Source organism: Helicoverpa armigera, chromosome 31, assembly GCF_030705265.1.
Source record: "Helicoverpa armigera isolate CAAS_96S chromosome 31, ASM3070526v1, whole genome shotgun sequence".
In the NCBI taxonomy this organism is placed as follows: Eukaryota; Metazoa; Arthropoda; class Insecta; order Lepidoptera; family Noctuidae; genus Helicoverpa; species Helicoverpa armigera.
The window spans coordinates 4673482-4697101 of record NC_087150.1 but is presented as its reverse complement, the minus strand read 5'-3'; the positions used below and the strand labels follow the sequence as shown (position 1 = coordinate 4697101).

The 23620-nt window shown below is 38.9% G+C and overlaps 2 protein-coding genes across 3 annotated transcripts in view; one reads left to right on the top strand and one right to left on the bottom strand.

Moving 5' to 3' along the window:
- Positions 1-20488, bottom strand: part of LOC126054341 (intersectin-2) — a 31753-nt gene extending 11265 nt beyond the window's left edge. For both annotated transcript variants that reach the window (XM_064043281.1, XM_064043282.1), the window contains exons 1-16: positions 20349-20488; positions 19282-19408; positions 18642-18740; positions 18087-18165; positions 17035-17697; positions 16362-16455; positions 14668-14819; positions 13774-13876; positions 13194-13323; positions 11560-11670; positions 11116-11180; positions 10510-10692; positions 7473-7584; positions 6602-6679; positions 6009-6204; positions 5229-5315 (exon numbers count right to left, since the gene is read on the bottom strand). In XM_064043281.1, coding sequence (XP_063899351.1) covers positions 5229-5315; positions 6009-6204; positions 6602-6679; positions 7473-7584; positions 10510-10692; positions 11116-11180; positions 11560-11670; positions 13194-13323; positions 13774-13876; positions 14668-14819; positions 16362-16455; positions 17035-17697; positions 18087-18165; positions 18642-18740; positions 19282-19404 — 2275 coding nt within the window. In that variant the 5' untranslated portion in view covers positions 19405-19408; positions 20349-20488. The remainder of the gene's footprint in view (positions 1-5228; positions 5316-6008; positions 6205-6601; positions 6680-7472; positions 7585-10509; positions 10693-11115; positions 11181-11559; positions 11671-13193; positions 13324-13773; positions 13877-14667; positions 14820-16361; positions 16456-17034; positions 17698-18086; positions 18166-18641; positions 18741-19281; positions 19409-20348) is intronic.
- Positions 20489-20810: 322 nt separating this feature from the next.
- LOC126054371 (MIP18 family protein galla-2) lies at positions 20811-23520 on the top strand. Its single transcript, XM_064043280.1, has 2 exons — positions 20811-21187; positions 21813-23520. The coding sequence occupies exons 1-2, from the start codon at positions 20911-20913 to the stop codon at positions 22001-22003; spliced, it is 468 nt and encodes a 155-aa protein (XP_063899350.1). The 5' UTR covers positions 20811-20910; the 3' UTR covers positions 22004-23520.
- The last annotated feature ends 100 nt before the right edge of the window (positions 23521-23620 follow it).

Sequence of the window (23620 nt, the reverse complement as noted above, 5' to 3'; positions counted from 1 at the left end):
CGGCTTCGTCTCTTTACAGTATTTTTTTTTTCACACTTTTTTGGGTACTTTTGTGTCCCAAATCTAAAAATTTCGCGCTCGCTGCGCTCGCGGCTTTTTCCTTTGCACTGCTTTTTTTAAATCATGTCTGGGTTCTTTATATCCTAAAATTCAAAACTTACGGGCTCGCTTCGCTAGCGCTTTATAAGTTTGCAGTGATCGGTCTCCGGTTTCTTTATGTTAAACCTAGCAAAAAGCACCATGGATGATTTCTACAGAATTTTTAAGTACTTTAATTTTGAATTTTAGTCCGTGATTATATATGATATTTAGTCGTTTTTTTGGGGGGTGCTCAATAGGTGGTCCGCCCCGGGTGCCACCCGATGCTACGCCGCCACTGCTTCTGACTACACGTAAAGACTGCCAAGGATGTTACATGACAGCCGTGACCTTCAGTTTCAAGTGCAGTGGCGGATTTACCAATAGGCCAAGTAGGCCAGTGCCTATGGCGGCAGATTTAGAGAGGCGGCAAATTTTGCTAATTTTTTTTACAGATTTTTTTTTTATAATTATACGAGTACACAATCCATATAAATAAACGATTAATAAACGCGCTGTAATATATGCTTAGGTTTATGTGATCATGAATTTTAAAATATTCCAATAGCGTTTCAATAAAAATAAATTGAAAGATCCGCTCGCTTCGCTCGCGGTTCCTTCATCATTTCTGCGCTCTTTGAGTCAAATCTAACAAAAAGTTATAGCACTGAAGTAGCAAACACAACTGACGCTCTACGCTGACGATTGCTAAGCTGTTCAGGAGATGGAGGACTTTTGTGTCCCAAATAATTTCGCTTTTGTGTCCCAAAACTCAAAAAATTTCGCGCTCGCTGCGCTCGCAACTTTTTCACTTTACGTTGGTTTTTTTCAAACTTGTTTGAGTATTTTTGTGTTCCAAGACTCAAAAATTTCGCCTTTCACTTGACAGTTACTTTTTTCTAATTTCTTTAGATATCAATGCATCCCAAAAATCACAAATTTCGCGCTCGCTACGCTCGCGGCTTCTTCTCTTTGCAGTGGTTTTTTTTCACACTTGTTTGGGTATGTTTGTGTCCCAAAACTAAAAAATTTCGCGCTCGCTACGCTCGTGACTTTTTCACTATAGGCCGGTTTTATAAACTCGTTTTGGTACTTTACTGTTCTAAAACTTAAAATTTTTTATTTAATTTACTTGACACTGGTTTTTATAAAACTTGCTAGCGCTTTATAACTTTGCAACTCCGGTTTCTTTATGTTAAACCTAGCAAAAAGCACCATGAATGATTTCTACACTGTTTTTAAGTACCTCAATTACAATTTTAGTCCGTGATTATATTGTGTCGTTTTTTTTGGGGGGTGCTCAATAGGTAGTCCGCCCCGGGTGCCACCCGATGGCCGCATCGTACGCCACTCATCATAGTACCCGAACGAATGAACCGATTTCAAATTAGTTTAGAGCCGTTTAAAAGTTACAGAGGTTTTACGCTTTAAAGTCGCTGTCAGATAAGCTTGTTAGGTCAACATTAAACTCTTCGTTACATAGCGGGTTGCAAAAATAATCTAGTAACTGACAGAAATATCATTAAGTTTACAATCATTAGGGGCGGCAAAAATTGAATGGCCTACTAGCGGCAAATTTGTAAATCCGCCACTGTTCAAGTGCCATCCGAAACACAGTAATTGGTGTCCAAGATATACTTAGAAAGTACATACAAACTCAGAAAAGTTGCATTGGTACTTGCCTGACCTGGAATCGAACCCACACCCCCATACTTGAGGGTCTTATATAATAGTAATACTAGCTTCCGCGGCTTCGCCCGCGTAGAGTTCGGTTATATCGCGTTTCCAAGAGAATTCTTCAAAAGTCCGGGATAAAAACTATCCTATGTTCTTTCTCAAGGTCAACTCTATCTCTGTACCAAATTTTATTAACATCAATTCAGTGGTTTTGACGTGAAAGCGTAACAGACAGACAGAGTTACTTTCGCATTTATAACATTAGTAGGGATTATAACAGTTATAAAAATCCGTTTACTGGTCTACATTAAAGGGTTCGATCCAAAGTAGTATTGTTACACAAATCTCTGACTAACTCGCGATAACAGAACAATGAAAACGGGTTAAAACGACGCAAAAATACTAACAATTGTCACTAACTTTACTGGTTTAACCTACATTCTGTTATACTTTTTATTTGACGGTAATATGTGTAGATAGAAGTCGTGAATCGTAGATAGAAGTCAATCCTTCTCCGTGTGAGAGGAGGCCGCAGCTCAGCAGTGGGACGATAAAAAGGCAGTAACAGTAACAGTATCAGAAGTCGTGAGGTGTAGTCGTGGTGGCCTAGTGGGTAAAGAACCAACCTCTCAAGTATGTGGGTCAGAAAAGCACCAATGCAACTTTTCTAACTTTGTATGTACTTTCTAAGCATATCTTGGACACCAATGACTGTGTTTCGGATGGCACGTTAAACTGTAGGTCCCGGCTGTCATTGAACATCTTTGGCAGTCGTTACGGGTAGTCAGAAGCCAGTAAGTCTGACGCCAGTCTAACCAGGGGTATTGGGTTACCCGGATAACTGGGTTGAGGAGATCAGATAGGGCAGTCGCTCCTTGTATAGCACTGGAACTAAGCTACATCCGGTTAGACTGGAAGCCGACCCCAACATAGTTGGGAAAAGGGTAGGCAGGCAAGTAATAGTGTATACTATAGTTGTGGACATACAGTCATGGACACATAATTAAAGACACCCCCCGACCCGAAGTGAAATAAATAGTTATGGTACTGACATGAGCTTCAGCACGGTATAAACTGTAGTGTAATAATTATTAAAACAAACATTACATTGTGTTCTTTAAATTAAGGACAAAAAATATTTTCTTTCTTTAATACTTTAGATATAAAGCTCTATGGGAAATGAACACTAACTTTTGTAGCTGATACTTGGCTGGTCAGCTAATTAAAGACAGTTAAAGCCCAGTTAAGAAAAAAAAACGAAAGATACTAATAGTTGCCATACTTTTTTTTAGAAGTGAGTAAAATACCTTATGAAAATTCGAATTAGGTCATAATTTAGGTTTATTTCATTAAAAATTTTCATTTTAGTCCTATCAATAAGACTAGAACAAAAATTCTGGTAAGTAAAATGTTTTAGGCTTTTTAATATTATATTTTGACATACGGATTTATTCATACCACTTGATCTATAGTAAGGACATGGCAATAAATTTATTATTAAAGATTTCTTATCAATGGCACTAAAAAAGGCATGGTTTGAGAACAACTCAAAACCGACCCCAAGGAAAACTTGTCCACAAACAGACTTTAAGGCGGTGCTATAGGCAAATAGTGAACCATTTACATGATTCGGTACTGGTTTTTTAGGGAGTCATCTGATGCTAAAAGGACGACAATTGTGTCTGCAGAACTTTTAGACTACAACCGGGTCGGGAAAAGCTGTAAGGCATGGGTATCGGAAGATGTTACTTTTGGAAAAGCACCGCGTGTCCATACTGTAGTTGGCTATTTCTATCAAATGTGAAAGGTGCAGTTAACAAGTGTTCAAAATGTATTTTTTCTCATTAAACAAAGGGATACGAATAATTCTAAAATAATGTATCGAAATTAGTCACCTCCAAAACATGAGATGGAACCAAAATACACTAAGAAAGTTCTCAAACATAGGAGGCGAAAAAGTAATAGTGTGGGGCTTCTCTCCACTACTTGGTGTGGTGATCTTTTAGAAAGATATTATTAAAAATAGGCGAATTCAAGTACTATAATATTTTAGAAATAGCATTTTGTTATATGCTAAGCATAATTTACCGGTCCTTAGCGCTTTCCAAATTAGAAAAGTTCTGAAAAACACTGTAAGAGTAGTAAAAAGGACTCTTTGATCGAGCAACTTATGACGGTTTTGGTTTGGCCCATCGCAAATTTAATAGAAAAAAAACTGGTGATCGGCCAGAAAACACAATGGCGATAAGTCATACATGAAACATTGATCAATTTTACACAGATTTTTATGAAGCATGGAAGAAAATTCCCGTAGCGACTTAAAACAAAATTGACCGCTTGCACGCTTAGGGATGTCGTGCTGTCATTGAGGTAAAAGGAAATAAACCAAATATTAGTACTCATTAGTATGCTTAGTTACAGTGTAGGGAATGTTGTTATAGAAAAGTACCATCAATAATATTAATAATTTGCATTTCTTCCTCTGAGCAAATGGAGTGTCTTTAATTATATGGCCAGGCCACGTTATGGTTCATACCGCTCGAGATTCGGATAAAGCGAAAAAAAACTTGTCGCGAAGGATCACTGAAGATAATCTTTAGTTTTAATATTTCACAATGCCCTCTTAAATATTTTAAAATAGAAAATAAAGTTCCAGTAGCAATCAGAAAAAAGAAATACAGATGAAATGCGGCAGCAATTTAAGATTCCAACAGTGTCTTTAATTATGTGTCCATGACTGTATATTAAACAGGATTTTTGTTTCTTTAATTTCTAGGAAGTTTAAACACACTTAAGATAGCTGTAGGTTAGAATTTAAAAACCTAAAACTGGTTTCTGCTTCGAGCTGCTCTGAATTTTCGCAGGAATTAAACTTGGGAAAAGGCTAGACAGATGGTAAAATTGGGAAAAGTCTAGGCAAATGACAATTAAGTAATTGTCATTATCGATTTTTAGCTGCATTTTGTTTCAAAACCGAGTTTTTAAATAATTTTAGTAAAAGGCTAGGCCGATAACAGACTTGGGAAAAGGCTAAGGAAATGACATACTTGGGAAAAGAATAGGCGAATGATATCTATACTAATATTATAAAGCTGAAGAGTTTGTTTGCTTGAACGCGCTAATCTCAGGAACTACTGGTCTGATTTGAAAAATTATTTCAGTGTTAGATAGCCTATTTATCGAAGAAGGCTATAGGCTTTTTATCCGGGTTCGTGCAGAGGTTCCCACGGGATGCGGGTGAAACCGCTGGCAGAAGCTAGTTTCATTCATAAAATTGGATTAATTCTGAAATACTACGATAAAAAAAGCAGTGCATATTAGCTATTTCCCGTCTACTGTAATTCCAATCGATTATTTACGTATTGTATGTCCTCCTCCTGAACTATGGCACAAATGCATATCAACACCTTGTTTACCTTCTATACTTAAAATGATATATTTAGTAAAAAGCCTAGCCACATAGTAAAACTGACCTGTAGTAGCGGGGGCGTCGCCCCAGGCGTCTTCGGCGGCCGGGGTTTCGCCCCAAGCGTCGGCAGCGGCGGTACCCCATTCTGTTTCTGTCGGGTAAAATTATCATCATCATCATCATCATCTCAGGCGGCGGACGTCCACTGCTGAACATAGGCCTTCCCCTTAGATCTCCACAGATACCTGTTGGAGGCGACCTGCATCCAGCGTCGACGGCGACCGACATAAGGTCGTCTGTCCACCTTGTTGGTGGACGTCCTACGCTGCGCTTGCTAGTCCGTGGTAAAATTATATTGGATTTTAAATATAGCTACAAGAAAAAAGCAGACACCAGAATTGAGAATCGAGTCTTTTTTGGGGAGTAGGTTAGAAAATAATTTGAAATGTAAATGACAAGAAACAAGAAATAGGATTAATAGTTGAGTCACAGTTGCGCAACTGTCGAGCAACTACATTAAAATATACAAAACAGAACTCAACCTATATTTTCTCACACTTAGTAGAGCCTCTGGAACACATTTTCCAAAAATAGTTGCGCAAGTGTCTCGCAACTTTCTCGCAACAAATCTTACCTTAGTGCAACTATCGTTCATCACTATCATCTATATCTTACACTTCTTAGCTCATAATTAGCCAACTTATGTTGAGCAACAGTCGCGCAACAATTTCTCAAAATCCCTCAATTCATCACTCATCAATTTCCCACACTCCAAACCCACTTAAACAACAGCAACTAAAAAGTTGCGCAACTATCGCGCAACTGTCGCGCCACTAAAACTCACCAGTATTACTCCACGCGCTCTCAGCAGGGGCAGAACTCCTACTAAGATACTCTTCTCTTCTCTCTTCGTATAATTTCCAAACTCTTGTACATTTCTCTCCTAACTCTGTCACTGTGTTTGTCAGTTCAGAAAGTTGCGAATTATTCGTTTCCAAATCTTGTTTTTTGCTTTCTACTAGTGCTTTGGCCGCTTCCACCTGCGGGAAAGAGGTATTAACTTAATGACTATCATATCTATGCTTTTGATTTTTTCATTCATCATCAATGCAACTTTTCTAAGTTTGTATGTACTTTCTAAGTATATCTTAGACACCAATGACTGTGTTTCGGATGAGACGTTTCTAGGTCCCGGCTGTCATAGAACACCATTGGCAGTCGTTACTGGTAGTTAGAAGCCAGTAAGTCTGACACCAGTCTAACCAAGGGGTATTGGGTTGCCCGGGTAACTGGGTTGAGGAGGTCAGATAGGCAGTCGCTCTTTGTAAGACACTGGTACTTAGCTGCATCCGGTTAGACTGGAAGCCGACCCCAACATAGTTGGGAAAAGGATTGGGAGATGATGATATGTGTATGATGATTATTGTGAAAACGTACCTTATCACGAAGTTGTTTGAGGGTGATTTCCATCATATTCAATTTTCCGTCTTCACCTGCGCCTTCCGAAGCTTTAGCCTGTAAATAAATACACAAAATATATAAGATTATTTTATGTATACTAACATTTCAGACAGTAGGGAAGTATGTAAAATAGAGTAAATAAAAAAAAACTGGTTAAGTAATCTCTTTTTTTTAAGGGGAAATCATCAAAAGACCGCTGTGGGTGCAGCGTGAGGGAGTGTATTAATAACTAAGATTCAATCACGACTCAATTATGATTGAAGCGTTTGTGGCATTCCGATATTTTTTTCTTTTAAATAAAGGTGTTTATCCTTTTCTGTAATTCAATGAATCATATGGCTGTAAATGATTTACGATTGCAATATGATTGTAGAGCAAACTACCATATAGACCAAATGGCAGACCAATCGCAAACCAATGAAATGTTATTGGAATACGATTGGTTTTATATTAGTAGCAGAATGCCCGCTAAGGTTGAAACTGCTATTGAGTTTCAATTGTTATCCAATTTTCACATTATTAACTTAGCAGAATCAAGCCCCAGTTGCTGCGGTATTTTAGACCTTATCCCAATACAAATAAGGTTGAAACTCACCTTAGCATCAAGCTCAGCTTTCTCCTTGTTGAGTGATATTTGCTTGGCATTCAACTTTTTCACTCGAGCTTTCAGTTGCTACAAGACTTTAGACCTTATTTCCATATGAATAGAGTACAAATTTACCTTAGCATCAAGCTCAGCTTTCTCCTTGTTGAGAGATATTTGCTTGGCGTTCAACTCTTTCACTCGAGCTTTCAGTTGCTACAAGACTTTAGACCTTATACCCATAGCAATAAGGTTGAAACTTACCTTAGCATCAAGCTCAGCTTTCTCCTTGTTGAGAGATATTTGCTTGGCGTTTAATTCCTTCACTCTAGCTTTCAGTTGCTGCATCTCTGCCATACTTGTGTCGCGGTCAGATCTAGAAAGATATTATGCATAGATTATTATTTATGTAAATAGCGTTTACATGTAGAAAATGTAGGCTAGTCTTCAATATACGTGTGGATAGACTCTTGATGGTTCTGATATAAAAAGAGTCAAAAGACTCTTTGGATTCCAGACAATTTACTTATTATTAATAAACATTTTCTGTCGAGTCTTTTCCCAACTATGTTAGGGTCGGCTTCCATTCTAACCGGATGTATCTGAGTACCAGTTTACTTTAATAACTACTTTCCAGAAGAAAATTACTGAATTGACTCTACGGGTTAATTTTGTGTGAGGTTAGAAGTGGTACAAGGACCTTTAGAATATTTGTGGTCAAACGAAAATCTAGACAAAACACCCAGTGTCTGAATTTATATTTCTGCTATCCCCACCCTCCTCAAGTTGAGTCGCTTTATAAAACCACGTTTCATAATAAGGTAGCTAGTGTCTAAAAACTCTGAAGACACTTGGGGTCACACTTGGGTCAGTTGGGGTTCAAAAGTCATTTGGGGGAGGAAAGTCACTGGGGGTCAAAAGTCATTAGGGTGTCAGTCAGTCACTCACCTCATGCCGTCGATAGTGCACTTGGCGGCGGCGACAGCGGTCCTGGTATCGCGGATCTGTTTCGCCAAGTTAGCGGCCCGATGATAAGTCTAACGTTATGTTCTCACTTCAAGCTTACTTTACTACTTTGTCAATACAATACTACGGCACAGCTTGTGCTTAAAATGTCTAAGACACACTTGGGGTCCAATGCCTTTAACACACTTGGGGTCCAATGCCTTTAAGACACTTGGGGTCCAATGCCTGTAAGACACTTGGGGTCCAATGCCTGTAAGACACTTGGGGTCCAATGCCTTTAAGACACTTGGGGTCCAATGCCTTTAAGACACTTGGGATCCAATGCCTTTAAGTCACTTGGGGTCCAATGCCTTTTAGACACTTGGGGTCCAATGCCTTTTAGACACTTGGGGTCCAATGCCCTTTAGACACTTGGGGTCCAATGCCTTTTAGACACTTGGGGTCCAATGCCTTTTAGACACTTGGGGTCCAATGCCTTTAAGACACTTGGGGTCCAATGCCTTTAACACACTTGGGGTTAAATTACTTTTAGACACTTGGGGTCCCGTGTCTTTAAGACACTTGGGGTCCAATGCCTTTTAGACACTTGGGGTCCAATGCCTTTTAGACACTTGGAGTCACACCTAAGACCCCAAGAGGCTCATTTGCCTCACCTCATGCCGTCGATAGTGCACTTGGCGGCGGCGACAGCGGTCCTGGTGTCGCGGATCTGTTTCGCCAAGTTAGCGGCCCGATGATAAGTCTAACGTTATGTTCTCACTTCAAGCCTTCAAGCTTACTTTACTACTTTGTCAATACAATACTACGGCACAGCTTGTGCTTAAAATGTCTAACACACACTTGGGGTCCAATGCCTTTTAAACGCTTGGGGTCGGGTGTCTTTTAGACACTTGGGGTCCAATGCCTTTAAGACACTTGGCGTCAAATTACTTTTAGACACTTGGGGTGGAATGCCTTTTAGACACTTGGGGTCCAATGCCTTTTAGACACTTGGGGTCAAATTACTTTTAGACACTTGGGGTCAAATTACTTTTAGACACTTGGGGTCAAATTACTTTTAGACACTTGGGGTCAAATTACTTTTAGACACTTGGGGTCAAATTACTTTTAGACACTTGAGGTCGGGTGTCTTTTAGACACTTGGGGTCACACCTAAAGTAACTTGGGGGTCAAAAGTCATTAGGGTGTCAGTCAGTCACTCACCTCATGCCGTCGATAGTGCACTTGGCGGCGGCGACAGCGGTCCTGGTATCGCGGATCTGTTTCGCCAAGTTAGCGGCCCGATGATAAGTCTAACGTTATGTTCTCACTTCAAGCTTACTTTACTACTTTGTCAATACAATACTACGGCACAGCTTGTGCTTAAAATGTCTAAGACACACTTGGGGTCCAATGCCTTTTAAACGCTTGGGGTCGGGTGTCTTTTAGACACTTGGGGTCCAATGCCTTTAAGACACTTGGCGTCAAATTACTTTTAGACACTTGGGGTGGAATGCCTTTTAGACACTTGGGGTCCAATGCCTTTTAGACACTTGGGGTCAAATTACTTTTAGACACTTGGGGTCAAATTACTTTTAGACACTTGGGGTCAAATTACTTTTAGACACTTGGGGTCAAATTACTTTTAGACACTTGGGGTCAAATTACTTTTAGACACTTGGGGTCAAATTACTTTTAGACACTTGAGGTCGGGTGTCTTTTAGACACTTGGGGTCACACCTAAAGTAACTTGGGGTCAAAGTCATTAGGGTGTCAGTCAGTCACTCACCTCATGCCGTCGATAGTGCACTTGGCGGCGGCGACAGCGGTCCTGGTATCGCGGATCTGTTTCGCCAAGTTAGCGGCCCGATGATAAGTCTAACGTTATGTTCTCACTTCAAGCTTACTTTACTACTTTGTCAATACAATACTACGGCACAGCTTGTGCTTAAAATGTCTAAGACACACTTGGGGTCCAATGCCTTTTAAACGCTTGGGGTCGGGTGTCTTTTAGACACTTGGGGTCCAATGCCTTTAAGACACTTGGCGTCAAATTACTTTTAGACACTTGGGGTGGAATGCCTTTTAGACACTTGGGGTCCAATGCCTTTTAGACACTTGGGGTCAAATTACTTTTAGACACTTGGGGTCAAATTACTTTTAGACACTTGGGGTCAAATTACTTTTAGACACTTGGGGTCAAATTACTTTTAGACACTTGGGGTCAAATTACTTTTAGACACTTGGGGTCAAATTACTTTTAGACACTTGAGGTCGGGTGTCTTTTAGACACTTGGGGTCACACCTAAAGTAACTTGGGGGTCAAAAGTCATTAGGGTGTCAGTCAGTCACTCACCTCATGCCGTCGATAGTGCACTTGGCGGCGGCGACAGCGGTCCTGGTATCGCGGATCTGTTTCGCCAAGTTAGCGGCGCGGGTCAGAGCCGATGATAAGTCTAACGATATGTTCTGACTTTTTGATTTTAGTGTTAAGACTTTTGATTGTTCTTCTGTTCGCATCGCTTCTAGTTCGCGTGTTCTGTGGAAGAGAAAGAAAGATTAGCACAGTTGGTAAAATAATAAAAAAAACTGGCCCAGTGCCTATCGGACTCGGCCAAAAATTTTGTTATGAACAACCAAAAATTTACGGCCTCTAAAATATTTATTTTAGTCTTGTTTTCAGTCATTAATGTTATAATAGGTCAAGAAAAATATGGACGACTATTATTATAACAAAGTTTTATTAATAGGTCTCGACGTCGGTAGCACGGAATCGTAAAAAAATTACAATAATTAGTCATATAAAACAAATACCTATTCATTTCTACTTTAACCCATTTTGAAGAAAAAAGTTTTTTTTTTGTACAGAAATACTGATTCACATAATAAATAATCAACATAAATAATGTCGTTTGAGTAACACTCCTTTTTATGGGTATTGGTTTACATAAGTAATACTGACCTCTTCTTCTCCCACTCAAGTTGACACTGTCTTTCCATCTCCTTGCGGGCCGCTTCACGCTTTTCCTAAAAGAGACACAAATCATACAATAGAACTAAAATATCCGACAAAACGCCAATAATTTCATGACAAGAAATTTGATTGTAAGACCATGTCATGACGAGTTCCTCCGTGTTTCGGAAGGCACGTTAAATTGGTTAAGATATTCAAATGATCCCGGCTGTCATTTGAATATCTTTGGCAGTCGTTACGAGTAGTCAGAAGCCAGTAAGTCTGATACCAGTCTAACCAAGGGGTATCGGGTTGCCCGGGTAACTGGGTTGAGGAGGTCAGATAGGCAGTCGCTCCTTGTGGCACACTGGTACTCAGCTGCACCCGGGTAGACTGGAAGCCGACACCAACATAGTTGGGAAAAGGCTCGGGAGATGATCAATAGTAACTCACTTGTTCTTCCTTCTGCTTTCTCATCAACTCTTCTTGTTCTCTCTTCTGAGCTTCAAGCCTAATCTTTTCTCTCTTCTCTGCTTCCTCTCGCTCTTTTCGCTCTCTTTCCGCCTAGAGAGAGAAAGAAAGAGTATTGCATGAAAGATTTTTGATAATAACTTGTGAATTAATGTGAATCTTGAGCGCTGACCTTCACCTGTGCAGAAGTAATTTATTGGGTCCCTTTTGTGGTATGAAGTGAGGCGCGGGGGCGGGCTAAAGCGGTGATTGGCCCGCAGTGCATCGCGTCATAGCCGTCACTCGGAATTGGTTCTTTGCTAATAAATCACTTCTGCGCCGATGTAGGTCAGAGCTCAAGATTCGTGCCGATAACTATACTAGAGTGCTTCGCTACATATAAATAAAGAACCGCTCGACCGATTTTGTGTAAACTTCATATAAACCATCTACTAAATAGTCCGAACAAAGCCTAAACATTTGGTTTGTATAGGTGAGACCATTCTTGGGTTGTAAAAAAACTAAAAATCAACCTTTTGCCATTTTTTAAAAGCGCATTTTTTTAATGTTTTACAATTTTTTTTCACATTTCTGACACTAAACCCTTTCGTTGCATACCCATATCATAGGGGTGGATTTTCAACAGCCAGTCCGACATCTTGGAGAGGCCGCCATATTGGATTTTTAATGACGTTTTTCAGCCAGTCATGTATTGTCATCAGAACTCAGAGCGAGTGCAAAATTTTATTCAATGCGCGAGTGCAATATAGTTACAAGTGAAGTTAATAATTACAACGAAGAGTGGCATTATTTTTTATATAAATACATAGATATTTATAGAACTACGAATATTCTACAACTATTCTAGTAAAAACTAAAACTAAAAAAAACTATCATACTAGTAAAAAGTCACACCTAAAACCAAAAAATAAACTAGCTAACTTCTACAATATTTTTATTTTTACCTCAGCTTCCTATGTCGCGATTGAAACAATAAAATTATTATTATCATATCTATGTATAAGGATTTTACAATATAAAAATATATATGATCGTTTCTTCGCCTGTCCTCTCGCCATGTTCTCACTTCTCTTACTCACTCTCTCGTCCACTCACTCTCTCTCATATAACTGAATGCTCTCACCTTCTCCTTCAGCTGTGCGTCAGCTAGTTATGATCGTGGTCTCTCTAACTCACACTCACTCTGTCTCTCTTCTCTCTTACTCACTCTCATAACTGAATGAACTCACCTTCTCCTTCAGCTGAGCATCAGCTAGTTGTGACCGTCGTCTTTCTGACTCACTTGACTCTCTCTCTTCTCTCTTACTCACTCTCTCTTCCACTTACTCTCATATAACTCACCTTCTCCTTCAGCTGTGCGTCAGCTAGTTGTGATCGTCGTCTCTCGTAACTCACTCTCTATTCCACTCACTCTCATATAACTTACCTTTTCCTTCAGTTGTGCATCAGCTAGTTATGACCGTTGTCTCTCTAACCCACTCTCTCTCTCTTCTCTCTTACGCTCACTCTCATATAACGGAATGAACTCCCCTTCTCCTTCACCTGTGTATCGTCGTCTTTCTAACTCACTCTCACTCTCTTACTCACTCTCTCTTCCACTCACTCGTATAACTCACCTTCTCCTTCAACTGAGCGTCAGCTAGTTGTGATCGTCTTCTCTCTAACTCTGCCTGTCCTCTCGCCATGTTCTCTCTTCTTCTCTCTTCGTAGGACTTAGCGCTAGTATTCGAGGATACGGAGTCACGTCTGAGAGGAAAACGAGTTCATTTAGATATTTTTTTAATATACTTTTTAAATCTGTTTAATTTACAACAAAAATAATATTATAAAAGATGTATTTAAATTAAAAGTAAAAAAAGCGTCTAAAACACTCCTCGTCGATATCGACCGGGAGCGTTTATGAAACAAAATAGAGAGCAAAGTTAGGTACATCGAGTGTACAAAAAAAAAGTTAAATATTTACATTTTGTGTCATTTCTTAACCAGGTTTCTATTAGATAAAATATAAAGTTCAATTGTAATAAAAACTAACTTTAAAAACATGAATACTTTATAATTATTGCTTTATAAACTTTATAATTATTGCTTTATAATCTTTAGAGTAAAACGGCTGCATTTTTTTTTATTATATAATTTCCTTCTTTGGGGTTATAAATTAATAGCCTTAAACAAGAAAAAACAAATAATAATAGTTACCGGAAAGTAGGCGGTATCAATTCTGGCGGCAACTTGGCAGGCACGGGCTCGCCCTGCGTGGCCTTCTCACACAAATACATTGCTAGCACGAATTCTTCACAACCTGTAGAACAATATATAAAATTGATGGCAAAGTAATTAAATACCTATGTTAAACAAAAAAAAACTTTACTTAGAATTGTAAATGCGTAAGTAAACATATCTATCCGTCGTATTTTCATGCTAAAACTGTTTAACTGATTTTAATACAATTGGAAAGAACCCGAGAAAGGATATAATTATGCTACTTTTTAAATGAACAGCTACTGAAATATATGATATGCATTTTATATATTAAAAATATATATTTTTTTTATATTACAGTAAAGTTCTCAACGAAATTGAAAAAAGAAAACCGGTCAAGTGTGAATCGGACTCATGTACAAAGTCACACCAAAATATTAAGTTTTTTGTATGGGAGTCACTTAAAATATTATTTTTATACTATTTTTTCAATAATTTAGTATCTATCACGGTACATAAGATAAATCTTCGTGACAGACAGACAGCGAAGTCTTAGAATTAGGATCCCATTCTACCTTTTAGGTACAAAACCCTAAAAAACATGGCCATACATGTATGGAAGCCGAAAATTGTTTTTTTTTTCAGTATTATAAAGAACCAATGTTCTAAGTTTGTATGTACTTTCTAAAAATATCTTGGACACCAATGGCTGATTAAAAGGTGAAGGAAAACATCTCGAGGAAACCTGGACTATATAGTCTGAAATCAGCAACCCGCATTGAGCAAGCGTGGTGATTAACGCTCAATCCTTCTCCGTGTGAGAGGAGGCCGCAGCCCAGCAGTGGGACGATAAAAAGGCTGTAACAGTAATATTAAAAAAACACAACTCACCCAATTTCCCATCCGAATCTAAATCAGCTAGCGCCCATATCTGCGCTAACGCCTGTTGCGGCAGCCGCGACTGCAGCATGATGGAGCGCGCCTGCACGCCCGACACCGCGCCCGTCTTAGCGCGGTCCGTCGCGTTGAATAGCTGCGTGTATCTATGACAAATAGTAAATATATTTATAGCAAAAATATAGCTAAAAACCTTCTCCAAAGTCTGAAAAATACTATGCTGAAAACCGCAACAAAATCGATTCCGTCGCGTTGAATAGTTACGTGTATCTATGAGAAATATAGACATATTCATTTATGGCGGTTTCCAATAATGTATCTATCTATTGATTGACTTACTAGAGATAAGTATTTGACGTTCTCCCTTAACTTTAGAATGCAAATCAACAGATACAATATGAGAACGACTGTCGATTTAAAATGTGAGATAACTAGCCGTTTCTCGCGGTAACGTCAGCTTGTCGTGGGACCTACTTCGTGCATCCGGATAAAATATAAATTACTTCTTCTTAAAACGTTCCTTGCTCAGCTATATACCAAAGAAAGTCCCTTCAAAATCATTTCCAACCATGTCAGAAAAAAACAGACCAAAAATCTATAAAAACATCTGAATGAATAATCTCCTCTTCTTGAGAAGTCGGTTAAAACGCGGTAATTTCAATATTATAAACAGATTCTCGTATATATAAGTATAGATCTGCGCTAACGCGTGTTGCGGCAGGCGCGACTGCAGCATGATGGAGCGCGCCTGCACGCCCGACACCGCGCCCGTCTTAGCGCGGTCCGTCGCGTTGAATAGCTGCGTATATCTATGAGAAATAAGTCATTTATTTATAGCAAAAATATACCTAAAAACCTTTTCCAAAGTCTGAAAAATACTATGCTGAAAACCGGAACAAAATCGATTTCGTCGCGTTGAATAGTTGCGCGTATCTATTATAAAGAAATAAATATTTGTATATAATAATAATACCTATAGGAAAAAAGTAGGCAGAATTACTGCCTATTTAATCGGTTTTCTATCAATGAAAGTCCCATCAGAATAGATCCACCTATTGTTGAAAAAAACACTAGAAAAAAGAGCTATATCTAGAAATGAAACTCCCATCAAATTGGTTGAGCCAACGCCGGAATAAAGAGACAGACAAAATTTTTAGCACATGTAGTGTGTGTTTAATGTCTTATATACTTAACAAAAAACCATCTGAATTGAGAAACTCCTCCTTTTTAGGAAGTCGGTTAAAAAGCGGTCCAATTTTATATATTATCGTCGCGGTGAATAGCGCAACTATTCACCGCGACGTATCTATTGACCAAAAAATTTCAATTAGGGTGCATCTACACGGTACATGTATCTTGCTTTGGTACATGCGCATATCGCTTGACCCGCACGTTTTTTACTTGCACCGTGTAGACGCACCAATACGTTGCCGCATTAAAAAAAAATACCCAAAATGAAGTCTTCGAGTTTCGGAAGGCACGATAAACTGTAGATCTTAGATGTCATTTCACCATCTTAGGCAGGGTAGTCAGAAGTCTGACAACCGATCATTAAATTGAGGAGATCTGATAGGCAGTCGCTCCTTGTGTCACACTGGTACTCAGCTGCACCCGGTTAAACTGGAAGCCGACCCCAACATATTTGGGAAAAGGCTAGACAGATGATGATGATATTAATGGGTACTTACTTGAGTTTCTGCGGTTGCGGGATCCCCCATTCGACGGCCGGTGGGGGACTCATTACTCCCATAGGCATTTCAGTGGGACTGGTTACTAAAGACCCTGAAAGTATAATATTTTATAGTATCCCGATATTCTATTGTATCTCTTGTTTTGCTTATTAGAGAAAGGAATTTGAAATACCATGTGTGTGTGAGGGGGGAGGGATAAGATTAAAATTCTACCTGTAAATCAAAAGTTACATAGAATTTTGGGGACGGCCGTAAATCTTTACTGAATAAGAAAAATGCGGAAGTTTCGTCTTTTGTGCTATCATCCCAAAAGTGTTTAACCGATTTAAATGGAGTTTGGCATATGGATAGTCTAGAATTCTAGATCCTAAGAAAGAACATAATAACCTACTTTTTGTCCGGGTGCGGGATGTAGTTTGTTACATCTTCACGCCGAAACTTAGCAATTATATTATATCCTATTATTTAAATATCACAAACGCGAAAGTTAGTATGGATGTTTGTTCCTCTTTTACTCAAAACCTAGTGACTGGATTTTAATGAAACTTGGCAGTAACATAGCTTAAACATCAGATTAACAATAGTCTAAATTTTACAAAATCACAAGAATTATTTCCCACCAAAAACCCCTACAAATATCAAGTAAAATATACTTATCAAAATATCTTACCCGGCTTGGACATGCTATCAGATTTCATAGCAGTCAACGGTGTCGAAGTAATAGGTTGAGCAAACACACTATTGACCAAAGACGGTGGACTATTGACTAGAGAGCCTATTGTGGTAGGCCCAATAGGTTGCCCGGTCAATGGGCTGGAAGCAGCTTGAGTCTCCGGAGGAGATGTATAAGGTCTGGGTTGAGGAGGCACCATTGGCTGAACTAAAGGTTGGTTGTTTAAAGAAAACTGATCAACCTGAGGATAAATAGGTTGCTGACCGATCAGGTTAACCGGTTGATTAGGCAACATTGGTTGAGCAACCAACGGTTGAGACGTTATCGGCTGAGTTGGTAATATAGGTTGATTCAACGGTTGTCCCATTAACGGAGCAATAGGTTGCGTGGTTGCTGCAACCGGTTGTCCCGGTTTTACCCCAGATATTAGATCCGGTACGTTAGGTACGATAGGTTTTGCAATTGGGGGAATTAAAGGCGGTTGGGAGACCAGAGGAGGGCCTACTAAGTCCCCTAATAATGATTGGTTGCTTGGTTGCGTGGTTGTCAACCCGGATATGAGTGGTTGGGTTGGGAGAGCCGGCATCGGGGGAATTGGGGGCTTTATGGGGGCTGCGACTGGTGCAGCGGGTGGTTGCGCAAATTGAGGTTTTGGTGCTCCTGTGGAAAGAAACGAAAAAGTTTTAAAATACATAAAAATGAGGTAAACTATAAATATTCTGGAAACTACAAAATTTTCCTTTGCATAATAATAAAAAACGAAAGCCTGGCTGGCTTTCATAATTTTCAGTTTTTTTAGAACCAATTTCAAAATTATCAATCATTTTTGAGTTTAGAAAGCCCCTGTGGGCCCGTTCACATTGTTTAGATCGACTTTCTATTTACTGAATACTGAAAATACAAGAAAAACTTTGATTTCAAAAAGCATAGAGATAAGAATTTGACATTATTTTTACGTAGCTGATGCCAAAATCCTTTCTCAAGTAATCAAATCCACAGATCGATACGTTATTGAAATTCGAGAAATATAGTTAGTGAATTATATGTACCTGTAGGACTGAGGGACGCGAGTAGAGACGGCGGCAAGGCTTTCGGTACTTCAATGTTGTGCAGTTTCAAGTTGATTATCTGCAAACAAAATAACGATAAAATATAACGATCTTCCCCCTTGGAGCGCACAGTTTGTCACACCGCATGTATCTCGTGGTGTACTCGCTGTAGCAATCAGTAACACATTGCGCGCGAACATTACTAACATGTCCGCGACACTGCAACCGCCGCGCGCAAGTACCAATGCAACTCTTCTATGTTTGTATGTACTGTCTAAGTATATTTTGGACACCAATTACTGTGTTTCGGATGGCACGTTAAACTGTAGGTCCCGGCTGTCATTGAACATCCTTGGCAGTCGTTACGGGAAGTCAGAAGCCAGGAAGTCTGACACCAGACTAACGAAGGGGTATTGGGTTGCACAGGTAACTGGGTTGAAAAGGTCACATAGGCAGTCGCTCCTTGTGGCACACTGGTACTCAGCTGCATCCGGTTAGACTGGAAGCCGACCCCAACATAGTTGGGATTAGATTAGGCAGATGATGATGACATACCTTGCAGGCTATAGAGAACTCTCGAAGGTCCAGTTTTCCATCAGCGTTGGTGTCCGCTAGAGACCATATCTGACCCAGAATGGGTGGTGGCAGTTGAGACTGTGGGAATAAAATAATCTTTGTCAAAATATATAAAAATACGAGAAAGTTTGTATGTCTGGATGTTTGTTCCTCGTTCATGTAAAAAATACTGAACGGATTTTGATGAAACTTTTGGTGAAACTGCTCATTGAAGTTAATAATACATATCATAATTTGAGGATCTTATGGATAAGTAACAGCAGCAAGAAGTTAAGTAACGCTTGGCTGTGTCATTTAATGGGTGGGTGACCATTCTGTCACGACAACTTCCTTATGTTTCAGGAGCCACAATAAATTGGTGGGTACCAGCTTTCACTTGAAAATTTTTAGCAGTTTCTACAGGTAGTCTGACAACCAGTCTTACAAAAGGGCACTAGGTTGCCTGGGTAACTGGGTTGAGGAGGTCAGACTGGTTCTCTCAACACAACTCAGCTGTATTAGTTTAGACTGGACAGAACTTTATTGGAAAAAAGATCCCAACAAATTGAGAACCTCCTTTTTAAGAAATTGGTTGAAAACGTTTGCATACAAATGAATTACAAAGTTTAATAGCACATACCTGTAACATAAACCGCTTAGCCTGTTCACCAGTAAGATGTCCGTTCACGGGTCCCAGGTTGCGGAAGTGCTCAGCAAACTTGGCGTGCTCGTGCTGTTGCACCACCCACGGATCTGCTGCCATGATGCTGTGGAAGGAAGTTCTGGAATGTAGACTGGTATAACAAAGCTGAAGGAATAGAACTCTTTTTGGGAATTTCTTGACAGTTCTTCTCCATATGACGCTCTCTTTTGAACCTTGCATCTAGTTTATGCTTCGCAGGCCTATTTGAAATAATAAAAAATACTTTGACAGTTCTAGATTATACTAATAGTTTAACACTGAAGTATTTTTTTTACGTGTTAATCTCAGGAACAATATAGATATAACTTTTTGACTTTAAGAACTGTGTATTAAATTGCTTTCAAATGCATAAAAGTAATTTCAATAATGGCAAATGTTTATATGATATGTATTTCTGTAAAAAGTTATATCCCTTGTTTAGGTAATAGTTAAGTACCTACTCAAATGGAGTATAGACCAATTTGTTATATTTTCCAGTATAAGATAGCCTATTTATCGAGAAAGGATATAGGCTACTTTTTATGTCGTTGCGCGAAATAGTTCTTATCGGACGGGGATAAAACAGGTTGAGGAAGTGTATAATTTAAAATTTACTCATGATTATGTACCTAATTTCTCAGTAAAATACACACAATTATGTTTCAAACTATAATTAACATATTAGAATATTAGCAACAAACCTACTTACTCAAGAAAAACTTAAATTATGTATCTGAAAAGCCTTATTACGTCACTTCCTACCCCAAGTTACCACCCTCTAAGATAGTAAAACGAAAACTTGATTTTTAATACTTTAAAACCATATCACGTTTTTCATATGCCTCTAAAATCGTTTATCACGCCTTAAAGCTTACAACTAACACTCCTAATGACGATATTTAATCCGAAAACAAATAATAATCACACATTTACTTTTCAAATGGAGCAAACCACTTTCTAATTGTTCATGGAGGTTTATCTACGGGATTTAAGGTATAATGGCTGATTTATAAGTGTTAACTTACATGTCTTGTCTTCTTCTGTGATTGTGTTGAATGTGAAACGCCCCTCACAACTTATTTAGTTTCAAAAACACGGATTTTGATGTAGCCTGAAGATTATTGATTTTGTATGTTCTGTCAGGCAGCGCGTTTCTACCTCCTTATCCTGTTTGCATAAAAAGAGATGGCTTACTATATGTTTGGTTAGAGTAACAGAGTAAGCGTTAGTTTTATGCTGCTAATAAGCTGTAGTGTAACGATGGATTGCGGTTTTGAAAATGTCAGTTGGGATTCCGTTCAGTAATTCAAAACTTTTTACTGTTGTGCCTTAATGATAGCATTTTAGAAGCATGATCTTCTAAGAATAATGCAATGTTTAACTAGAACTTTTAAATTATAATAACATAACACATACTGATAACTTAGGAATTTGTTAATCAAGGAAGTTTTAACTATTTCGGTTGTTTCAGATCAAAACACTTCTGAACGATAAACATAAACGTCATAACACCACCATCTGTGCAAATACGTTTTGCGTTGTTATTTTTTACATATTTCTTCCAAAAAACATCTGATAACGTTAAAAATGACGAAACTAGCGGACAACGTGAACCCCAACATATACGACAAAGGTTCTGAACGCGAAATAACCGCTGCAGATTACGACGAAGATATCGAAGATTTGATCGACGAGCGAGAAATTTTCGATTTGATCAGAAATATTAATGATCCTGAACATCCTTTGACTTTAGAAGAGCTCCGTGTGGTAGAAGAGAGTGGTATTAGAGTGGATAATAAGGAGAATACTGTTTTTGTTAACTTTACGCCGACTATTCCTCATTGCAGCATGGCTACCTTGATAGGTAAGTTCCAGAAGGTTATTTATTAGATACTAGCTTCTGCTCGCGGCTTCGCCCGCGTGGTTTGTTGATATAGCCTATGTGTGAATCCAGGGTATCACCTATCTACATGCCAAATTTCAACCAAATCGGTCCAGCCGTTTTTGCGTGAAAGAATAACAAACATACATCCATACATTCTCACAAACTTTCACATTTATAATATTAGTAGGATAGTAGGGTTATATTATTAGTAGGACTTGCTTCCATCCGCTGTTTCATCTGCTTTGTGAAGGTACTACTTTCCCGGTCTGCACATGGATAAAAACTAGCCTATGTGCTATTCTCCTATTATTATGATCCATCATTTAGTTTCAAAAGAGGAACTCATATTATTCATATAATAAATATAAACATTCACATTTATAATATTAGTCAAATACACAATGGGACATTGTACCTATATGTAGGCACTATTTACCTAAGACAAGTCTTTATTACTGAATAATTCAATCAGGTAACAAAACCCATTATGTTTTATATATTTATATTTGCTTCTCAGGTAGTCTACCATAGGAGAAACAGAGAATGGTCATAAGCTACATTCTGTCCAGATATTTCTTTAACCAAAATCTTTTTTGAATTCCAGGCCTATCAATCCGAGTCCGCCTCCTCCGAGCTTTACCCAGCCGTTTCAAAGTGAGCGTGGAAGTCTCCGAGGGCTCGCATGTATCTGAGCATGCGGTGAACAAGCAACTAGCTGACAAGGAGAGGATAGCGGCCGCGCTCGAGAATAAGAACTTAGTGCAAATCATTAATCAGTGTATTGCTGTAGTTTAATACATAGATATACCTAAAGATTCTTTATAATCATCATGTGCCGAGCCTTTTCCCAACTATGTTGTGGTCAGCTTCCAGTCTAACCGAATGCAGCTGAGTAGGTACCAGTGTGCCTCAAGTAGCAAGTGTCTATCTGACCTCCTCAACTCACTTACTCGGGCAACCTGATACTCCTTGGTAAAACTGGTTGTCAGACTTTCTGACTTCTGACTACCCGTAAATACTGCCAACGATGTTCAATGACAGCAGATTTATGTAACTCTTTCAAACAATCCCTCAGCCCAATGTTTGTAATTTTTTCACACAAAAACTACTCGAAGGAGTTTAATAAAACTTGACAATAATATAGCTTATATATCACACTAACATATAGCCATTTTTCACCCATGTGTGGGCAGTAGGTTCCTCATTATCTAGTAGTGTGTAACTGTATGAGCGACAGTGTCGGAGGCTCGCACGTGTCTGAGCACGCGGTGAACAAGCAGCTAGCTGACAAGGAGCGGATAGCGGCTGCGCTCGAGAACAAGAATCTAGTGCAGATCATTAATCAGTGTATTGCTGTAGTTTAATACATAGATATAGACTAGACTATAAACAAGCGGTTTTCAGCAGCGTCCCATAGGAACTTCTTACTGCCCATAAGTATAGATTTCACCCCCAGATAAAATAAAGCCCAAATTACTGGGAAATCAGACGTCAATCAGAATGAGTGTCAGACTCTTACTGACTAAAACCCACCATGTACCAGCTTCCACGTTCTTACGTACCAGGACAGCGTTAACTCTTTCAAACAATCCCATAGCCCGATATTTCTTACTCTTACATGCAAAATCCACTGAACGGATTCTAATAAAACTTGATAGTAACATAGCCATATATCACACTAACATATGGCAACTATGTCATGTTAGTAGGTGTGTTACCTACTAACATGACATAGCAATACCTGCAACTTAAGAATGGCTGAACCTGAACTGAAAATTACTGGGATAGGTAGCTTATATAACACACTAACATATAGCCACTTTCTACCCATGTGCGGCAAGTAGGACCCTCATTAACTAGTAGTGTATAACTGTGTGAGCGGCGAAGGCTCGCACGTGTCTGAGCACGCGGTGAACAAACAGCTAGCTGACAAGGAGCGGATAGCGGCCGCGCTCGAGAATAAGAATCTAGTGCAGATCATTAATCAGTGTATTGCTGTAGTTTAGTGAGGGTAGTTTTAAGTAATCGAATGTAGTTTTGGAAAGAGCACATTTATTTCGCCAAGACAGAAGTCCAATATTCAATCAGTTTTCATCCCTAGTTAACATGATTCTTAAGGAAGGCTTTAGTGTATAATTTATTAGCTTTTGTAACTATTTCTGAGTACATTAATAGTACCTATTTATATCTCAATTTCAAAAATCTCAGCATACAAAGTTGCAAGTGTCTGCTTTTTATTTTTAATTCATTACGGTCTATCAATCCGTAAACATAGTGTAAAAAAATCCTATGTATCAGATTTATTTGCAAGTAGGAATTTGTCCGCATTGCATAGTTGCTGACAAAAATCCCCCATTTTATTAATATTGTTCAGTGCTCCGCTCCCATTGGTCTAAGCGTTATGGACACAGG